This window comes from Corvus brachyrhynchos, unplaced genomic scaffold (genome assembly GCF_000691975.1).
Source record: "Corvus brachyrhynchos isolate BGI_N302 unplaced genomic scaffold, ASM69197v1 scaffold255, whole genome shotgun sequence".
Taxonomy (NCBI): domain Eukaryota; kingdom Metazoa; phylum Chordata; class Aves; order Passeriformes; family Corvidae; genus Corvus; species Corvus brachyrhynchos.
Window position 1 is genome coordinate 1,124,692 of NW_008238358.1, and position 23,130 is coordinate 1,147,821.

Consider the following 23,130-nt stretch of genomic DNA (forward strand, 5'->3'; position numbering starts at 1 on the left):
TCAGCAGGACAGTGTGTTTTTTCCTGGGCTCTACTTCTTCTCACAGATTCCCACCTGACTCCTGCTCAAGGTCCATCCTGAGTGAAGTCAGCACAGTGAAAACCCAAGACCATGGATACTGCTTATAAGGAAAATAAATGATGCAGAGCCATTTTCCAGTTGGCTGTCTCATAAAGTTGCAGTTACTGTTCCCTCTCCTGCAGGTATTTAGACTTGCATATAGCAAACTTCATCATCATTGCAGAGGCCAGTTTGTTACAAAAATTCTTTTAAAGCTTTTTAACCAGCTATAGAAAAACCACTACTCAGAGACAGAAGTTTCTCACTGTTGAAAAAGAATAATATACAGTGGGTGTTGCATTCAGGATTATTAATTCTTCACTTAAATGCTAAGCATCTCTGTCCTTTTACTTTTGCTTCTTAACCCTTTGTTTCCCTGGCTTCTGAACAATAAGCCTCCTCCAAACATTTCTATTACCATTAAGATCAGAAAGAAAATTTGGACTATGTGCTGCCCACTAAGTAAGTAGAAATGGCATAACTTCCTCAAGGCTGATGTGATTTTAGTGACACATTTGGGAATCCAGGGCAAAACACTGCTGACTTATTTAAAATTAAGGGAGATCAGGACAAGCTTATGGACATAGGAGTCCTGGGACTCCTAACTTTTTCACTTGTTCACTGTGTATGCTCAGAAAAGTCACTTGAACTTGTGCACTGTGGTTTTCTACCCATAAAAAATGGCAGGATACTACCATTGTATTTTATATGACTGACATGCACTGTAAGACAGGAGCCACCCCAGGAAGGCTGCAGAGTGAAGCTTCTGTTCTGCCATCAATCCAAGTGCTTTGAAAATGCCACCCAGTTTTGCTTTTTGCCTGAAAGTCTGTGTATAAACATGACACATAGAACTGCTGCATTGCTTAGTACATTTTTCAGTAGTCTTGTGATCATCTGCTAAAGGACTTGATTCAGATGCTGGTTTGACCTCTGTTCTCAAAGCTCTTCTTTTGTCTGTGAGCGTTTCTAATCACATGGGTTGAGATTCAGCATGCCAAAAAAGAGCCGTGGTATAACGGAATTTGCCCTTTAACCTTCAGGTCTCCCCTCTGCTGAGACACAGTTGGTTTTTGTTTTCAATTAAGTGAAAACTGAAGAAAAACGGAGAGGTAAAAGTGGATTTGTTCCCCACCTTGGTCTCAATGTTTCATACACAGGTGAAGCATCAAAATTCACCCATTTATTTTTTGCATTTTAACTTTGCCTGGTTCTGGGAACTGCAAGTGAAATTTAAGAGCACAATTTGACTTGCTAACACTTTCTTTAGCTGCTAAAACAGAGGCGGGTGATGTAAGGCAGTGAACTGGATGTTCCATGTGAAACGGAGGAAGTTGATCGATGGGGTCTTCTTAATTCCTTACTGCTGTGATATCCTCATTATCCCACCCTCAAAGACCTCCAGCATTTCCACAGAAAGCAGGTTTTCTTCCATCCAGCTTTTTTATGTTTTGCATCAAAAGGTAAAGATTAAAAATTCTACCAGTGTCTACAATTCAAAAGAATTTTCCTGATGTTTTCCTTACATACACAAAGACGGATATATTTTGCTTTCCTGGTTTTGCAATGAAAAGTTGAAACAGTGATTTTGCGTTATTATAACACTCATCATTTCTCCCTCTAATTTGGATGGTTTTTAATAAAGCTCCATTGATTCCTCTGAAAGAAATCCCTCCTGGCAAAAGCAGAACACACACGCTGATTGCTAAATATGCAGCAATTATCATATTCAGCAGCGTACTTTAATATCTTATTTATAGATGTATCTATCTATAATTTGCTTTAATTAAGTTGCATTGATTTTAACAGCAGAAGTAGTCCTCAAAGAGGAGTCTAATGTTTATGAGCCCATTGGTACTGCTTTGCCATTATTTGGTAGAAGACAGCACCTTTAATACTTATTTTTGATATTCTTAGTTGTGCTTTTCTTCACTAAGCGGCTGCAACGGCAAACCAAGATGATGTTCCACAGGAACTCTTAAAACCACCACCACCAATGAAGAGAGAGAGCAGCACTTTCAACTTCCCTGTTACAAACTTGCTTCTTACAAACAAACTTGTTTCCAAGAACAAGGAAGGGAGCAGTATCTTCCCAGCAGATCCTGAGTTTGTTTTTCTGTTCTGGCTCCATTTTACAGGTATCTCAGGACTACAATTGTCAGAGGTTCTCAAATCATGGTCCAATGTCTTCAAGTTTGTTTTGGGTAGTGTGGCAAATAACTAAAATTTTTTTATGTTCATGTCAACAGTAAATACAGGTTAAATAATTTGGGTAGGTGAATCAATGGATGGCTGTAAGTGCCTGCTCTTGGCCCAATCACCTAGTCATGACCTCACAGTCTCCTGAAGTTCTGTTTTGTGGGCTCAGCCCCAGGGAATGTTGTGCTTTCTTTTTGTTAAGCACACACTCACTTTAAGCATTTTATACTAATCTGGTTTTGAGATTATTCCAAAGAACTCTTGATGCTATTAGAACCATAACTAAATTTGTCAAAAAACATCTTGAAGAACAAAAGCAAAGTATTGCTCACTAGGAGAGTCACACTGCCTTGGTTTCTGCTGGGTGCCACCACATACCCCGGCCCTGATTCAGGAAAGCATGCTAAATACTGAGGGGGGTTTTATTTTAATTTCAATAGCATCTGATTCCTCTTGGAGGCATTCCCAAAGCTAACATACACCTGCATCCCTCGGTGCCTCTATCTCCTTTATGAGTGAAAATACACGGGAAAAACCTTTATATCTCTGTATCCTGAACATGTCTTCACACTTTTGAATACAGCATTCCATTGATGATGATTTTGGCATCCTCATCTCTTAAGTAAATTCCATAAGATATTACTGGTTCGTATCAACTGAGACTCTATCTCAGACTACCAAGGTAGTTTTATAACATTACTTATGCAGATCTTAATGTATCATTCCCTGTAAGTATTTTTTTAAAGTGAAAAATAAGCTCTGGTTTTTAAAACCACTGCCTTTTGGAATATATCAGCACTAATTTTATAAGAATTGTTCACGTTAAAATGCAAGGGCATGATCTCAAAGGAAAAGCTCCAAAGTAGCTATGCAAGTACATTTTCAGTTTCTGGTCATCATTTTTCATTCACTGATTATTGCTTAAGTGTTGATTAATAGTTATGTTCATGCTGCTAGAATGCATTTCCCTTGGATGAGAAAAACATCCTTGTCCAAAGGAAAAAAGAGACAGTAATCAAACTATCCTTCCTCTTCCCCATAAGAAACACAGACACACACTCCAGAGTCACTGATGATCTTGGTTTTGCTGTTGAATAGGTTTGAAAATTTTCACTTAGAAAATCAGCTGTATGCAATCAGAACACTACTTGGTTGGTCCGATTGCAAGGCAATTAAATGCTCCCCTTCTGACTGTTCCTCTGTACAGACATATACATATACATACACATGCTCACACACAAATGTACAAACTCAGAGTCACTTGTCCCTTCTCCCTATGCAATGAACACCAGGAACACTGAGAACAGCAGTGTTCCATGGTGGAATTAAGAAGGGCTGATTATCTCAGGATTTACTCTTCCTTCTTGGTAATGCCCTACCTCTTGTTCAAGGAGGTGAAACTAATGGGTTAGATTTAGAGGGAGCAGAAAATTCTCTATAAAGGCAATAGACTGAGGGAAATACAAACACAGATGGGAACTTTAAAAGGGAAACAGGCTGTTCCCATAACAGTTTAAAAACATGGCAATTGCCTTAGTTTTGTAGAAAACAAGCTCTCAGCATTTGCTGTATCTTGCAACACTAAAGAGAGAGAAAACAGCAAAAATGGAGGTGAAGCCAGAACTGCAAAGTGTTTTTTGCACAGCCCCACAAAGAAAATACTCTGCTTTCTGAACCCTCACTCTGCAAACCCCCGATCCCTGGTGCTGGAGGACTATGGTTTCCTTTGACCAAGCAAAATGAGATCATTTCCTGGCCTGTGTCTGTCTCTGTGGGTGGCTTCCTTTTCCATTAGTTGTATAATATGTTTTGGTTAATTCTATCTCTTAATTGTCTTTAATGATCACCAGATTTGCAACACCCTCACTTGCAAACCTATTTCCAAAGCAGAAGCAAACAGAAATTTCCCTTGAGTTGAGAGAAAATCTTAAAAGCAGCAAGACAAAAAACCAAAAACCCACAGCACCCATCAGCATTGATTCTTTCCTACTACACGGAGGCATTTCAATTGCTCTTCCCCTGAACCAGGCCAATGTAATTAATCTTTTCCCAGCCACTAAAGAGAATAACTTAACCTGTCACAGAGATACACTTGTGATGCAATATACAGCATACTAATCCATATGTGTGGATATGCTTCTAAAGCAGGTCTTCTTTAGTTGTTCTACAATACTGTGTGTAATTCCTCTCCCTCTATGAAACCAGTACTCTGCTTTAGCCTGTTTGAAACGAAGCTGCTTCTTGTTCCTCCCAGTCTTGCATTCTTTGCTTCTCTCCTCACTGTAATTAGTTTACAAGACTACTTATCCAGATGATTACTGCTTTTAAATGACAGTCATCTTTTCTTTTACTCCAGTACATTGCTGTGTATCATTTTGTCTTGCTATCTGAATATCCAGTTCTCTAAAGCATTTTCTCATTACGTTATCTCCTGATATAAGGCATTTTGAAATACTTCATGAGAGACATTGTATGAAGTGAATTGAATCGAATCTTCTCTCCAAGTCAGGGGCTTTCAGCATCTTTCTCTAGCTAAGTCAGCAGAGTTTTTGGCACCAATGCCAGGGTGTAATGGCCATGCTTTGCAGCTCAGCTATGAGCTTGTGCCCTTTTTAGGGAAAATGAAATGACAGTGTCAGTACCTGGAAAGCAAACAGAGGACAGATCAATATTTCCATTTATGATGAGGATGGCAAAATGAAAATGTTTGGTGTATTTTTGAGTGTTTTAACGCACACACTGAGATAACACTCTGTCTACCTACATCTGGTGTTGGTGCTGAATGCGCATGCAGGGGGTATATGCATGTGTATGTCAGGGAAGAAAAGAGGGAGGGAAGGGGGAAATAGCAGGGCATGGAACTAAATTGCAGAGCAAGTAGTGGAAATAGACAGTGAAAAGCTTCCTGCAGGCAGGCAGCTTCACAGGGGAGAGCAAGCCTTTCACTGTCTATAAAATCATGCCTTGCTGGAGGTCCTCAAGAGTAGAAGGGGTAGCAGCACCTAGAGGCACTGAATCTCTCACTGTTGTATTATTGCATTCTATGCACTTAGCTACTGTAAAAACCAGCACACTGCTTCAAGAAAAGAAAAGGAGGAAGAAAGGAGAAAATTACCAAAGGGAAGAAGAAGAAGGCGGCAATAAAATTGGAAAACAACCCCCTGCCACAGCTCTCCCCAAGAATACTTCACATCAAAGAAAAACTGCAGAGTAAATCGTCACGGAGTTAAAAGTTAACTTCAACTCCTTCCATTGTGATTTGACACCACTATGGAACAGTACTCCTAGAATTTGAATGGTTAGTCTGTAGCACAGGGTATTAAATCCACCTTAATCCTGTTAAACATAGATGCCAATAAAGAGAGGCACTCTCTCAATGGCATTGTGACAAAAGCTCTCCACACTGCAAATTCAATATGGTTAACAAAAAAAACCAAATCCAAAACCCCCCCAAAACCTGGATTAATACTGAGCAAACAACATCAGCATAAGCAGGCTTAGAGACAGGAATTGCTTTCCATATGCTATGGCATCAGGTTCCTCCGGATCTTCAGATACCAGTCTGTAAATGTTACAGACATTGTTTCTCCTGCTTGCAACTGCTGTTGGGTGGTGACCTTCTTTGCTTGCTGATACCAATTTAGCAGTTGGTACAGTTTTTCTGTGATTTGGTACTGTCTGTTGTTTGCTGGTACCAGATGGATACCAGATGGGTAACTGTGGGCAATGGTTCCTCTGTGTTCCAGTCCCAAAAATCACTGCCTATAGGGTCAGTCTTGTCAGTTGACTCCTAAGTGGCACTTCAAAGCTGCATTCTGAAAAACCTCAACATCTGTTCCTTACTCCTAATGACCTTAAAAAAAAGTTGCAGACATACTTTCCTTTATCCAGGAGTTACCGTGCATCTGCAGGAAAAATACAACCTTACAGATGCTCACAGCCATCAAACTCACTCTCGCTAATGGCAGCTCCAGGAGCCACCACCTCAACTCTGAAAGCCAGCACCAAATGTGAAGTATAATCAATATATTCTTTTCTGTGGTAGCTCCAAAATGTAGGAGTTCAGAGATATTTCAAGGCATTTTTCAAAAAAGTACTTTCAGCAGTGAAGTGAAAGAACAAGAAAATATAAAAAAGTGGCTTTGAAAGGCAGCAGGGATACCTGAGGGCTAAGTTTAAAGCATGGAGGGAAAGCAAGAAAAGATAAAGTGATGGAAGAGATCTGTTAACTATTAATTTCTGATTGGTCTTTCAAAATGTTGACCTAGTTGTCAAACTATAGACAGGAGCTGAAAGGTCAGTTAACAAGTTGAATATTGCCTATTGCAGTTACCTCCTATGTTATTCCATACAATTGCTTTTGTTTCTAAGAAGGGAAAAAAAAGTTGATTTAGGACATTACACAAGCATTTTGGTAAATTCTCTAGATGTGCTAGAGCAGAATGCTGTCTACAGAAAAATACAGCTGACATCAAAGCATGTTCCCCACCCCCTGTCTTGCTTCATGGAGAAGTTATGATAAACAGGTTATGTGTTCCCTAAGGTTACCATGGAAACTCTTTCTTTTCAGGCCATCATTTGCAAAGGTAAAATTTGCATTAAAATGTGATGGAATTTGATTTTGTGCATGTGTGTGTGAAACTCAAGTGGGGTCATGCTACCAGGCAGTATAGTTGTTATTTCAAACCCAGGAGCATACGCTTAAGGGAGAGATCTATTAATCCGTGTAAACACCTCAGTGACCAAATTACAGTTTAATTGCTAACTTGACAGGTATCTTCCTAGCAAATTAAGAGAAATACATTAAAAATTAGCTTCAAACACAAATGTAAATGTTCATACTGATCCACTGGTGGGTATCACTAGATAGCATTTTGTTAAATTCCCCTATAATCATTCCACAGGAAAGATTGAATTTAGATTGCCAGAATGACTTTGTTTTGATGATGGCAGACCAGAGATGGAAGGCACAGGCATGTATTTCAAATTACAAATTTTTATTTTATCTTGAAGAAGTTATCATCAAATTTGACCTATAGAATATAATTTAATATAACCATGCTTACTGCATTACAAGAAACTCTTGAATCCAAGTGACTCCCTTCATTTTGAGTCACATAGTAACTTCAAAGTCAAAATTTCACTCTAGCTATCTGCTACTCTGACTTTTCTTGGAATAGCTGATGGTGTAAAGCATACACCTGACCCAGGCTTCCCCAGGTTCCTTCAGAGCTACTGCCCTTGTTTGCTGTCAGGTGCAGCACTGGCATTCCTAACACAGAAGGGCATTATTTGTAATAGTAATTTTGACAGTCATTACTCCAGCCTAGCAAGAAAACAGATGAATAGACTAAATCTAGAAAGATCTTACAGTTGATGACCAGACTGAATTGCAGAAGAGATACCAGTATTTGTCCTCCTGCTCAGTTGTACACATTCACAACTTACACGCTGAACTCGATATACTACTTTATGAAATCTATGCTACTCTGGGCCACTGGATTATTCACATATTATCTGTCCTGAACAGCAGGACACCGTTGGAGGCAGTGGGGTCAGAACTCATATTTCTGCTTGCAAGGCAGACATTCCAATATCACCTGGATTACAGAAGACTCAGTATCTCCTATCATACAGGACTTACAACGTACCATTCAGCTGGAATGACTCTACGTAATATTGGGCAACATGACATTTAACACAGCAGTCAGGCCATTTGATAAGGAAAAAGCAGCAAAAACACAGGTAGTAGTATGTGTTGTGCTTGCTTTCTTAGAGTTTAGTGTCAAAACACTTGTTCAACATAAAAAAACCTCGATTTGTGTCTCAAAACACACACACCAAAATCAAATCAAAATCATCTCTTCAGATTAGGTTGCATGGTGCCATTCTGACTTGGGAAATTTCTGCTTACAAATTCAATGTACTAAACCAAGCAAGAACACTAAAGAAGTTTTTAAAAACCAAATGCAAACAAAGATTAAGTTGATTACTAACTTTTGCAGAACTCAAAACTCAGCACATTTGATAGAAGAAATGTATTCCAGTCAGATTCTGCACGGAGCAAGAAGGAAGATGTTACTTCTCCCTTTTCCAGTGTTTTTTAAGACTCAGACTTAGGGCTGAACATTGAAGAGAGCTGGCCTTGAGCAGAACAGTCAAAGTTATGTACAGCACCAGCCTTACGGGATAAATGCAGTTCTCTTTTTTCATATTTTGTACTTTATTTTAATGCAGTCTTGATATTAGATTAGCATCTGCACTACAGACCTTAAGACTGGGAACTAATAAAGTTATCCACCCAATCTCCCCATGTCTGAGTCACTGACTTTCTTTTTCATTTTAAATAATTATAACGTTGCCTGTTTGTTGAGAAAAATAGGGCCTTTATATATTCATAGATAATTGCTTATACCCAGCAACCAGTGATACATTCTAATTACTTTTCACACCTTGGCTGTGAAAAAATCTTGAACTTTTTAGTGTTTAACTGCAAGACAACAATGTAGCCAGAGCACTGACACCCTGACTGCTGAAGCTGCATCTAGGATGAAATTTAACAACCAGTTCTGCTAAGGCATTTTGCAGTGAGGAACTTCAGCAAAACTCAAGAAGACCCAAGGCCTCCACCTCAGATCTTGTGCTGCAGTAATGAGAAGTGCTGCACAGTTACACAACAGAAGAACTCAATCCAGAAATCAAACGTAATGAAAAGTCCATTATTTCAGTTGGCTTCTGTCACATACTTAACTATAACAAATACAAGATCTGGGCTCTCTAACGGCCTCAGTGACACAGTTGTATTGCTTGACCCAGCTTCTTTCAAGCTCAACCCTTGACCCCCAAGTTCTGCACACACTGGGCAATCACTGCTGTTTGCCTCACTGAGGTCATTTTGCTTTCCCTGATCTTCAATGGACAAATTTTGCAGTCCTTTGTCCAAACCACTCTGTTTTTGCAGGATATTATCCCTAGCAGGCAGAGCTGGACAGTGACCAGCATCTTCAGGCAAGGGGGTGCTGTCTGGCACAACAGTAGGCAGGCAAGTCTTTGGATCATTGGTATGTTTTAGGGAAGAGATTTCTTTTTAATCAGCAACACTGAACATGAACATGACCCAGGGAAATTAAGTTGTAAGAACTGAAAAAGAAGTCAACCATGTCAGCATCCACTTGACAAATGCACCGGATACCTGGTAGTAAAGGCCAAAGCTTGTGCCTAAAGGGGGTCAGGTTTGAGGCCTGAGTTCAGGCCTGATCCAGCAAATACCTAAGTGTATGCTTAGCTTCAGACATGAATTTCAGTGGCATTACAGACTTGTCTTCTAATTAAAAAGTGAGTGTTTTAACTGAGGCCCCCTTTCAGAAGGTGAAGCAGGCCTCTTACTAATGGCCTGAGGAAGAGGAGGTCAATTTTAAAAGGAAGCCTGCTTTCCACCCACCCTTATAGTCAGACCCAGGAGCAGCTGTATTTGATTCTATTGGCGTGTGGGGCACTGAGCTGCTGGGGGTTGGGACCAAGCTCTCACAGAGAAGTATCACTGGGGGTGAGTAAGGCAAAGCTCAGGGTGCAAAGTACTGACTTTGGCAGCCCCATGCGCCAAGGCTCGGTGTTAAAATCTCAGTCCTCTTCCAGCTTCTCTATGTGACGCTGGCCTGAGATTTGGCAGAGTGTGCACACATGCTCAGGGAAAGTGGCCACTCAGTCCCCTGTCTACAGAGTGACCACCAAGTAGACAGAAACTTGTTGAAGCCTATACTGGCAGGAGCTTGCAAACCCTGAAGCAAACTGCAAAGACCCAGCTACTACTGAGAACTGAAGTCAAGCCAGGTTATAGCCTAGCTCCAAAAAGGTTATTTGTGCTCATTTTCTGTGCCCCACAGAATAAAAAGCCCACAGACAAAAGCTGCAGAGCTGTGGACTATGTGCTCAAACACAGTAACTGTTCAGCATACTAAACAGCGTGAATTACCTGCTTACAAACTCCCCTCATCAATGTAATTATCAGTTAGAGATTTGTTTCTTGCCTCCCTTAACATATTGGCAAATTAAGCAAAATATATACGATGGAAAATCTCTAGGGCCTTTCATATCATATCAAGTTGATCCATGGCAGCTGTCATGATCTTTGCAATGCCCTACTCAAATCCTCCATTTGGGCAATATCAGAAGAACCTATCCTAACTGCAAAGGACATGATTGCTGGCACATTTAGAATCTCTCAGTACTGTGAGCCTGCAAGGACAGCCACAGCCTGGCAGCACCACACGTTTTGGTCTGATTTCTTTCAACAACTTGTATGAAGTAAAAGAAGTGCTTAGTGTTTGTCTTCCTCAGAATCACCCCCCTGCACTGAAAAAAAGCAAAACCCAGCTATGTGCTGGGGCACCTTGTGGAATAGATGGCATGAGGTATTTCTGGAATTCACATAATATTGTAGGGTATAAACAGTACCAATGAGCTTTGATAAGACGACATATGGCACCAGAACTGTTTCCCCTGGTAAATGAGAGCATGTACAAAGTGTATGCATGAAGACATGAGCATTTCAGACTCCCCTCTGGTTCAGATAATCTGTGCCAAATCTAACCTTTGTATAAGTAGGAATGATTCCAAACAAGTTATAGAAGTCACTCCTTATTACTAGTATTAATGGAATTGAATTTGGCTCTCCTTGCATGTGCCATTTGGAATAGTTTATTTTTCACATGAGGTTTGGCAGGGATTTCTCCCAAATAATTTTCCCCCAAAACTACCCCCAAAAGCTGGCCAATTTCAGAATTGCTCTTAGTTAGAACAGCTCTGTACAATACATCCCAATCTGAAACTTTCATTAAGCAGAGACAAGTTGGGGCCATAAAAAGTTCTCGATCAGTAAGTTGATCATACATTCTAATAAAATGTTTTGTGTACTCTCTTAATTAGTATTCTAACAAAAAATACTTCCGATCCGTATTTTTTAAAGCAGCTAAACTTTAAATACGTTATTGTATTTTTCTTGTATTTTTCTTTTTATTTAATGTTTTCTACTAATAGTCTGTGGACTCAGAAAGTCTGGAATTTGCATCAGTTTCTGCTATATGGTTTCACATAAAATTGTCAGCTTCTCCCATTGCGCTAGAAGACAGGAATGTTACTATTCTAGAAGTTGGAATTCTGGTTTCTAACCATAGTCCAACATAAATGTTTGCGTGTTTTAGGAACCTAACCTATTTGAAATACAACATCCTGAACCTGGAATTAATTGATCATGAAAAGTACAAACAGCTCCTTATTCATCCTGAAGGAAGCGCAGAACCCTTTGACACATTATGGAAAAATAATGCAGTTATTAATGCTCCTTTCTTTGTTCTCGTTGAGTTTTAGGCTTGGAATCCTGCCAGGCACACAATAAAGTACATGGCCTTTAACACACACAGGCATGATTCTTCTTTCCTACTCTCAGCTGGGAACTGACAAAACTCAGTACATTACAGGTTTCTTTCAATTGAAATGTCCACAGCCAGTATCCAGAGACCGGTTTTCTTGTATCATTAGGTTATTTACAAGCTTGCAAATCCGATCTGCAAATAAGGAAATGGCTTTTAGAACCAGTTAACCCAAGGTCCCGTACGGTGAAGCTGATGTGGTCACTAACAGGTGAAGAACTGTTTGCAATGTGGCCAGTGTTACCTGCAGTCCTTGAGTGTACATTAAAAAGATAAAGTTTCAAGGATTTACTGCCATCCTGAAGGAAAGAATTGATGTTTTAAGTAACTGGATTTGTACAAAGTCTGTAAGACAATCCAAGTAAATCCTCAAATAGATGATTAATTCCTCATTATTTAAATGCCCTTAAATACAAGTGCAGATGCTAACTGCATGGCTTCATCTTGACAGCTCCTTAGCTATTTCTCATGATCTGCTATTAGCCTGTGCCTCTAAAGCCCTGAAAAAGACTGTCCATGAAAAAGCCTTCCAGCTCCTAGAGTGACTAAGTTCTTGCAGCTTATTCTTACACAGTTCTTTCAGGGTCTGACTGATACTGCAGCTATGATAATAGTACATAAACATCTGCCTCATTCGGGAGACCCGGATTAGGTTTTTATTGGGTATGTTCATGAGTGCTCTGAGTATCTGATGTCGCACTAAGACATGAGCATGTATGCACATGCCTAAACCCTTTTTAGAGCTGATACATCCCAATATTCCCTAGCTGTCAGAAAATGTTAGGGTAATCTCATTTTACACTGACAACAAAAGGCATTCAATTTCCTAGACAATATTTATACTTGTTATCAGCCTGTCCTTTGGCTAACCAGCTGAGGTTTACTTTAAGCCTTGTGATCCACCATACAGAATTTGGTTTATCATTTATACTAGTTATAAACCTCAAAAGAGGGGGTGGGTGATGGGGGGGAGAAAGTCCAAAGGATGCAAAACTTGACAACAAACCAAAGCACAATGGAACTAGAAAAGAATTTTAAAGGGTCTGGCTCTATAGCAGAGACAGTGCTATATACATTCATCTGTTTATGGAGACACACTAAACTGAATTATTCAGTTCCTTACAAAAAGAAAAGGAACAGACTGTGGGGAAGAGAAAGCAGAATGAAGGCGCAAGAGAGCAAAAAATCCATCCAGCAACAGATGAGAAGGACAGAGGAGAATTGGAAAATGGATGCAGGGGGGAGGAATGGATGATGAGAGAATAGCAGGCCTATTTAAAATGAATTTTTGACCTTATTTTTAAAACATTTATGGATCCCAATTGCCTGTCATGAGATCATTTTCCCTTACAATGCTAGCTTTTCAGCCGGCTCTGCACTTTAACTTGATTTATCCCACTTAAAAAAAGTAGATTGTTAGAAGTACCCCTTCTATTAGAAATTCTGTCCCACTACAGTGTCAGCTAAAGGCCACTTGTCAATGTCAGCTTTATCAGATAGAAATTTGCCTCATGAGTTCTCAGATACTATTTTGGAGGACAAGACCCAGGGTCCATTTTTGAGGCTGCTGATTTGCGATGGGATAGTGTCTTCTCTAATTATCCTCTGCTTTTCCCAACTTATTTGCATGTTTCATGAGATGGTGGGAAGTGATTACAGCAGCTGCTGCACATTAGAAAGACATCTTACAGGAAAGTTGGCTTAGGTAAAACAGTCGACTGAGAAAAGTAAGGAAAGGACTAATTGAGTCTTAAAAATACAGAGACCCAGCATTTCTTTTCCAGCTGCAGCTTCCCTGGTGCCATAACTTCCGGTGTGAAGAAAGAAAACTTCTACCAGAAGGTTTTCCTCCTCCTCCTCCTCAGCTGTCTGTTGTCTCTTCAAAGAAAGACTTGACATCCTGAAGATTACAGTAAGTTTTTATTTATTCACAATTACGCAATTAAGCATCAGCATGTCTCTTCACTGATAAGTAAAGGTGGAAAAAAATCAGCTGTTGTTCAATCTGTGTTACCACAGTACTGCTGAGGGTCAGCTGCCCAAGGTGGGAATGATGGCATTGCTTACAAACTATCTTGAGGACTCTCATGGCAAGATGCTTTGAGACATCTGTTTTCTTTTTAATATTTTGATTCTATTTTGTTCTTTCTTTTCCATCTCTGTAGATTTTAACACAGGTATTTTAAGGGTAAAACTACACGCAGGAGTAGAACTTTCAGCCATGAGTCAAAAGAGAGCAAGCTGTGGCTGCAGTATTTTCAAGGCTAGAAGACAGTGCCTACAAAAGCACAGCTGGATGGATCAATGGGTGATATTGTTGCAATGAAGAGACCAGAAGTCTTTGAAGTTTAGAAACCACTTCAACGAGAAGTTGAAGCAACAAACTTCAGAGTACCAAAGCCCTCAAGGTAAACTCTGATTTTTGAGCAGACTGTCGTTCCTCACAACGAAAGTATTTACAAATATTCTGCACTGGAAGGACAAAAAGCAACAACTCTGCTGCCACTATTACAAATCATTATTATTTCAAGATTTAGATACTTTAAGCACCCTTTCAGGTGCTTTGATTAAGAACAACATGCCTCATGGGAAAAGCAAAGCTTTGGAAATCAGTAATCTCTGGGCATTATACCTAACAGAAAAGGCTTAGAGAGGATTACCTAGAAGAAACCTTTGTGAATCTTGTGAAACCACACTGGATCATAAATCTCAACCTCATCTGAGCATTAATAAGGTTTTATCAGTTTTAGATAAGAAGTAGAAATCCTCAGGCTGCTGAAGAGGTAGCCCTGACCCAGTCTGAGGCCTGTCAGGACACTTACCACAACACAGAATTTCACCAGAAAGACACATTTGATGCATATTCTTATTATAGTTTACAAAAGCAATTCAGAAGAAGAACGGAAGGTACATTGACTCACAAATTTGGGTCACAAAATTTAAGGCAGTGGATTAAAGTTAACTGCTCTAAGGAAAGAATTATTTCGCTGAAGATGACACTTTTAGTAATTGAATCAGAATAATATATACAACAACAGTTTTGGAATTAATGAACAAATACATATGATAATTTATGTAAAAAAACCCCTTTTAACTCTGTATCTCTCTGTGATTGCAATAAATTCTAGTCTTGCCCAGGATTTTTTGTACTATAGTCCCAGTCATTGCAGATTTCACTTCATCATTCACACCAGTAGTTTGGAGACATTAAAACCAATGTTAGTTCAAACTTCAGATGTATATAGATTTTAAAGATTTTAACATAATTCTGTCTTTTTTTAAACTAAAATTTTGAATTTAGCATAAATTGCATTTTATCAAAGTTACATTTTTGAATGCTGGTTGCTTATAATTACTTCTAAAGAGACAGAGTCCAAGTTCAAAACTTGCTCAGGCAGAGCTCTTGAGTACCCCTAGACTATGGCTGTTGCATTTATTTAACACATTCAAAAATCTGGCACTGTTGATTTAACCTCTGCTTCTTCTATAGGTTATAGGTTACTCTTCATCAGTGGGGAGAAGACATACTCTTCGTATGTCTCTGTGTAGTGTGAGTCCTAGATGTAAAACAGGGAATAATACACCATGCCTGTAACACTTCTATAGTGTTTGTAGAATATTTTAATATCTTTTGATGGCAGAGGAACAAATTATTACATTTTTCACCTTTTAAAAGTTATAAAGGCTGTAACGTGGCCAGATTGCTACTGTCCCGTGTGCAGAAGGAAGGGTAGGACAGACATGCCTCTATTTCCTCCCTCTGACTTTGCAGCTAAGCACAGTGAGAGTCTGCTCTTCTAATGCTCTTGTTAGCCCAGAGAATTACTGGATGAACAGCCAGAGTACCATGAATCCATCTGAAAACCCTTGATGTTACCACATGTGACAAAGTTTGGCAGTCACTCTCTATCTTGGGCTTAAAGGAGGAAATCTGGGCCTAAATCAAACACAGTGAACCGACAAGCTAATTTTAGCCAAGTTCTCACTATTAACTTTTTTTTTGGTAGGCTGGCATGAAGGATTTCTCCATTCATATAAACTCCCTAAATTCATGTTAAACCGATACAGGATTTCTAGAAAACACAAACAAGTCAGCACCTTCTGCTAACTCTGAATGTTGCAAAAGCCCTTTGGATCCCATAGTGGACCTACCCAGAGCTGGTCGTAGTCAGAGAGCTGCGTTCTTCCCTCGTCGTCCTCATAGAAGGGCAAGCCCTCCCGCCTGGCCTGGTGGTACTCCTTCCGTAACCTCTGGATACGATCAGCATTCCCCCCACCTGTGCAGCCACTGAGGGGGAAAAAAAAATCTAAATAAAACTCCTATGAACACACATATCTGAGACCAGGTACACACCCAAGACAAATTGATTATGTTTGATTTTCCTGATTTGCATAGTTCCCACTGGCCCATATCAGCCTTATTTTTGCTTTCTTATATTGACAAAGCTGCTAAATGTGAACTTGATCCCTGTTTTTAAAAAAGACTGTCCCGGTCCAAAGAACTTAACAATTCCTGTACAAGACAAGAGACAACAGATGGATGCAGACAGATGGGGGGCACAAGAAAACTTTTAACATTCCTGTGAGCAGCTATAAATGACTATCATATTTTAATAATAATAATGATGATGATAAGCTGACAAAAAATGTTTCCTTTTGCTCCCATGCTAAATGTGGAATTTCCCTAAAATTACATATGTTCTAGGAAAAGAATAAACTACTATTCACAGAGAAGCACAGGAAAGTTTCGTCTCATGAAAAAAACCAAACTCCCTCCCAATTATACAAAGAACTCAAACATCAGCCATGAAAATCCAGGGGAGGCAAGAGAGATGGGAAAGCCCACTATTAAATCTTGACACCATCTTTTTAAAGTGGTAATTAAACTGTAATTCACTTAGTAATCCACAAAGACTCACTTGTATGCAGGACTGCATACACTGAAAACTGCTCTGGTAAATCCAGTGGAGTTGCTTCGTTTATCAAGTTAAACACATGCCTTTCTGTGGGTTTTGACCCTAGTGAGCCTTCTAAAACCTTACAGCTGGGCTTGTACAACTGTGGAAGCTCAAGCTATAACCAGGAAGTATTAAATAAAATCCTGAAAATGGCTAAGAATTCAAAAACCTCTGGTCATATTTAAAATTAATAATTAAAAGTTTCCTGCAGCTACTTCCAGCCCTGCTGTAGTCAGCACTGGGGTGAGTGCTGACTGTATAGCTAAGTAGCATTTACTGGCATTCACAGGGGATTATTAATTATACAATTAATTTGTGGCTGCTCCTAAACTCAAACCATTGTTATTGCAGCACATCATCATATATTCTCTTAATCTACAACCTTAACTCTGCCTCACCACCAGTGGACTACAGACACAGAGATTTATTCACCTGAGCACAGACTCAGTGGAGCAGCTTGCTACATTGCACTCCACTATGAGTATGCCAGAATCTAGGGAAGCCTTTCATAGGATTTGCATAGCAAACTGAATTTGGACAGCACATACAAAATATTGGACATAAACCCATGAGTTCAATAATACTTAGCTTCTAGTATCTATCAGCAATATAGACTGGTTGGAAATTAACTACCAATTAAGAGAAATTCCATGTAGGCTGCAAATGCAACTAAATATGCAGTTACAATTGGAAATATGTACTTGAGGCATCAGTATGTTTCCATGAAAAATCAATGACTTCCTTTCCTGAAGCCTAAGTTATCCATCCACTCTACAAAGTCCCAGAGGTTTCAAGCTTCTCTGGCTGACTTACTGAAATCTTCCAGAGCATATGAAATTTTTCTCATGATCTGCCAAGACAGTGCAGAAAGCTTGCATACACTCTGTGGACTACGGAGGGGGAAAAAAAAGTATATTCCCTCTTCACCTTTATTCCTTCCACAGATAAATGCCTCTATTCCTTGCATGAATTCTTGTCAAATAGTGGAGAACTATTTTCAGTTTGCAAAACACTGAAACTGAGGTCTAGCTAATGGGGACTATCACTCAGAACAGTGAAGTTTGGTCCATAGCTCATGAACAGTACAATACCTGTGAAATCCCCTGACATTACTTGTGAGTACAGATAACATGTTTAATGAGGGCTGCTAACATATAGATAAGGCCCAAAGTATAGTCCCTGTTGCTTTGCCAACAACATTGCCCAAAGCAGCACTAGCTTGGAGGGAAATACTGAAATACAGGCAATAGGTCTAGTTTGATTCCAGCCAATCTGGCTCCCTGCAGCTCTCTGCAAACTGTATAGCACCTGTCACCAGTAGTCTAATGGCCACATACCCACTTTCTACCTCTAGGTACTTGTGTTGAAGAGGCAATCTGAAAATACCACACACATTGGGTTTTCTCCCCCCTTTTAAAGTTAAATCCAAGATTAATACATTTTAAGAGATAGTAACAGGAGCCTGTGCTCTACTGACTGTAGATCTCTGGTAGGTGAACTTCCCTCTGCTCAAACCCTTTGAGCCAGCAAGTGGAAGTGGTGCTGCAGAGTTCAAGCTGATTATATATATTACAAGACAGGGCTTGACAGATTTTGCTTTGGCAAACCTCTGCCACGCAGTATTAAACTACAAACCCTAAGCATGAGAATGAGTAGGAACATTTGAATGAAAGATAGCAGCACATGGAAAGTTATCCATCTGGATTAGTGTGAAAACACAAGCATAATCTCTGTGGAAACAAGCAGCTCCGTGAAGTCTGATTTCCTGTGCTTCTCTCCTGTGGGTTCTCTTGTGTCTGATAATGGTTCACACTGCAGTGTTTCCACTGAATGAATGCAAGAGCATTCATCTGGGTCTCTCTAGCAGGCTGCTTATTTTCACTTTGTGAAGCTTTGTGTTCCAGTATCTCTTGAACATCAAGTCACCAGTCAAGTCTGGTCAAAAATGGCCAGCAGGTTCAGAATTTGTTAGAAAAGTGAAGGGGACAGGTAGGAAGAGGGTTGGGTCAGTACATCTGCTTCATATTTTCAGGATACAGTTAAAGCACCACAATTTTTTTTTTCTCCACCAGTTTTTAGGCACAAATGTAAAAGACACTGGCTTTTGAAAGAGCTGCATTCTATCTTACCATGAAAGTTTTACCCACTCCTGAGTAAAGTGAGATAAATATGATGCCCTGTGCAATGCTCATGAAACAGTTCTGAATTTCAAGTTGGCTCCTGACAATTATGTGAATATATGAACCACATTCAAACTCACCAGATGAATTCAATCAGCACTGTGCAAATATCGCATACATAATCTATTAGTTTACCCCAAAGAAACTGAAGCATTGAATTCAAGCAGAATGAAGTCATCAGTAATAAAAAAAAGAAACCGATAAGGCAATATTAAAAAAAACCCAACACAATATTCCAAGATTTGCAGAGAAGATCATACATCGACTGTAAACTATTCTCCCCTCTGTCTATAAATACATAATTAAAAAATATTGGTTTGATCAGATAGCGGTTCTCAGACAGGGAAACAGCAGATGAATACCAGTTCAAATGTTTCAGATGCATGACTATTTATACTGAAAAGGGACCTGAACTTATAGATAAAATATAAAAACAATGCTCCAATCAAAGTCAGCTTACATTAAGGACACTTACTGAAGCTTTTCAGCAAGCCTAGTAAGTACAGCAGACAGATTTCTTTTACAGTAGCTTTACATTTAATGCAGTGCTCTCTCCTTGAGGAGATATAAATATTACAGTCATCATATCTACAATTTTGTGCACACTTGCTTCCCTGACATGGCTCTGGAGCCATGCTACACATCCTTAAGGAAACCATGCAACCACACATTTACCATTCCCTCCACCATCACATGTTCCCAGGATCCAACATTTAATCTACTCACGGGCTTCTCTGTGTTGTAAGACTGAGAGAACCGTTCACTCTGCATTTTCCAACTGATTTCAGAACGATTTCCTAAAATTGTGCTACGTGTAAGGAGACTGATTCAGAAGCAGCTGATACTGGGAAGTTTAAAAATAATGTCTCCGTGTAGGAATAAATCTCTGAGAAACTTCAAAAAGAGTTGTAAAGACCCAGGTGCTGATTTCAAACAATAGTAACAAAACATGTCCAAAATCCCAAGCCATAAACAAGCTTAAGAAAAGTTCAACAGCTCTTCCAGTAAGCTGCACACACTGCAAGGGATTTTTTTGAAATAGAAAAGAAAAAAAACTCTTAACGTGAACATTCAAAAGAGGAAAAAGCACACTCCTGGCAGTCATTCTGTAGTTTTGTTAAATACAGTCCTTAAAACCAAAGCTTTCTTCTGGTTTGGGAGAAGGATAAAAACAAGTCAGTGCTATCGTTCTAACCCACATGATCGTTCTAGTCCAGCTGCTGGGGCTGTACCACCAAGTGGGTAAAGAATTGCCAGCAATCACCTCCCCGGCCCCGTGCCTGCACCTGTCAGAAGCACCACGCAGGGCCCACCTTGCCCACTGTGACTGAAAAGGGACCGGCTTCGAAACAGCCTCTCAACCGATACAGCTGGAACAGACATCCCAATACAAAAAGGGAACCATAACGTAGCAGAGACTGAGCTTCAAGCTCTCTGACATTATGTAAACTCTGTGAAATTTCACCGCATCATCTCTGAAGAGAGAGATGAACAAGAACCACAGCAATAATACAATATATCCAATATGACTAGGTTTTTTTCAAAGAATCGAAACACCATAATCAGTATTAAATATGTATGGCTCAGGTTTTGCACAGTAAAATCTCCTCTGTGTTCTTCCTCTGAGTTGCTAATCTGGATTTCCATCATTCAAGTTAAAATGACATTTTTTAAATCAGTGAGTTACTGAAGCTTTCTTGATAATACAAAATTAAAAACAAGTGTTGCACATATGAAGTAAGATGAACCACTTAAAGCTATATATAAACATACATTTAAAGAGGCAATAAACATTTTGTTTCCAGTGGTTTTCCTAAACACATCATTATTGCACAGGGCTTTTTTGCCAGCCACTTCTTTCAAACACTGATTTCACCCAGCTGACTGTCAGCCCCCTAAGCAAACAACTGGTGCTTCCAAGTTAAAATAAAACAAAACAAGCAAACAAAAAAAGAAGAAAAAGAAAAAGGAAAATTATTCTTTTAGAGAATTTTCTATTAACAAACAAATCCAAGACAAAATGTGATTCACAGACTCTAAAGAATGGACAATCTTCCATTCACGATCTGATAAAAAACAAAACTAATTTTACATACTGAAAGGAACACAGTGGCATACAAAGATATACAGTATAAGGGTGCCCAACAGAGCATGTAAGAGTATCTTTCATTTAGAGTAAAACTTCCATTTTGAAGTTATAACAAATAAATATTTGAGTAAGTTACTCTTTCAGTTCCAGCCCTTGCATTTCTACCCTGAAGTAGAAAGTATCTTTATTGCTTATGAAGGTATTTCTGCAACCTCAATAGGAAGAAGCAATAAAAAGAATGGTGGGAAGCGATAAAAAGAAAATCAATAGTAAGAACATAATTCTATAATATTTCAGCTTTCATCTTTGTCACCACCAAGAGAAAGAGATTTTAGAGAGAAATGAACATTTGTTGTTTTCATATGAAATAGTATTGCAAGGAAAGATTGGTCAGAAATGCCTTGCTGACATCACTGATCTTGCCTTGCAGGTTCAGGAATCACCTTTGATGTTCAGTCAAAGCCAGCCTGGGTTTTGGCTACACACACCCCACACTGAGGACCCAAGTTAAGAATGACATCTTTCTAGGAACTGGAACCATGGCTTTACTGGTCTCCACAACACCAGCTTTCTTGCTCTGGGCAGGAATATACTTGATGTATATACAATTACTGTCTTTCTCAGTGGAGAGGGGCTCGACAAGGACACTTGATTTGGACACTCGGGCAAAGTAGGTAGACTTTGAGTCCTGTTCCATTTAGGCAGGACTGTCTGAGAAGGTCTGCTCAGAGGGACTGATGTGAGAGGCATTAGATGGATGTGTTTCTCTCTATGCACATAAGTACATACAAAGAATCATAAATAAGCTGCAGAAAAACAAATTACACTGAAGAAGCTATTTACACTTATTTGAATCTGTATATTAAAATCCCTGAATCTTAATCTGTTTTACAATATTTTAAAAAATCATGTACTTCAGTGGAACATACACTGTCACCTTTCAATTCTTTAGGCTAACATAAAAGCAGTACAACTACTTCTGTCCAAAAGGTCAAAGCCTCCTAGGGCAGCACATGACTACCATTTGTCTGGACGTAAATTGAGTCCTATTGACCCTGTAACATCACTGCTGACCTCTTGACATTAGGAGCTTAGTGGAAAGAGAGAATATGATATTCTCAGGTTCCTACACACTCATTAGGAAGAAAGAAGGAAAGAAAACCTTGCATGATATGAATTAGCAACGTCATTAACCTTTTCTTTCCCCAAATAGCTCACAATATGTTTACAGAAGCCTCAAAAGAACCATTTGAAGATTCAGACCAACAGATTTGTATCACTTTCAGTTTTTCCAAACTGTTTATAAAATATCTCTCAGTGGCTTGACACAAAGCAACTTTTTATGTTTTCCTCCCTTCACATGACATAGAACACCTTTTCCTGTTTGTCATGGCAGACGGCCTAGACATTCAAATGAGCATCATCTTTTCAAACCAGCCACTTCTCATCTCCATTACTCTCCTTTATAACTTATAGTTGACTGCAGCTGGCCAGGAATAACGGGAGGTATAGCCTAATTTGTTGTTTTATGGAAACAGAATTGGCATACTGAGATTTAACTTCACTGCAAGGAGATATGGTATATGCTACTCTAACAGAAACACATTATTTGCAATCAAGTAGAAAGGAAAGAGAAAAAGGCAGACATTTTCTTCTTTGTAGCCAGATTGTCATCTTTATTTCAAAGAAAGGTCATTTTTTTTCCTTTTCTCTGCTCCATGTATTGTGCCTCATCAAAGAAGGCAATCACCAGACCTTAACTAATAATAAAAAAAAGATGCCTTTCCAGTTCAGGCTGGTTAATGGCAACGTCTGTTTCTGGCATGGGACCAGTTTACTGCTGTCTTGTTGATGTGAGATGTGCACTTGTCTCTGAAGGGCTAGGAAAGCAGGGAGATTAGGGACTCGGCTGCTGACAACAACCAAACTCTCTATAAACAATACACAATGAAAATAATGAAAAACAGATTTTCCTGGTATTTTCAGTAGCCTCTAGACAATGCAACAGTTTCTGGTTTCTTCACTAAAGATGATATCAATTATGCCTTTTATCCATCATGCAGAAGTCACGTGTGAGGCATAATTGAAGGCCTTCTCTCCAAGGTAATTTCATCTGGATTTACACGGCAAAGTACTTAAATTGCCTTTTTTGGCACTTTGTATTACAACACAGCTTGGGAGGGGGTATTTTACTTCACTGATGTAAAGCAGCTGGC

At 39.3% G+C, this 23,130-nt stretch overlaps 1 protein-coding gene across 1 annotated transcript in view; it reads right to left on the bottom strand.

Moving 5' to 3' along the window:
- PARD3B (par-3 family cell polarity regulator beta) overlaps window positions 1–23,130 on the bottom strand; it is a 382,717-nt gene that overhangs the window by 35,462 nt on the left and 324,125 nt on the right. The window contains exon 22 of the mRNA XM_017735561.1: window positions 15,840–15,975. Within this exon, the coding sequence (XP_017591050.1) occupies window positions 15,840–15,975 (136 nt within the window). The remainder of the gene's footprint in view (window positions 1–15,839; window positions 15,976–23,130) is intronic.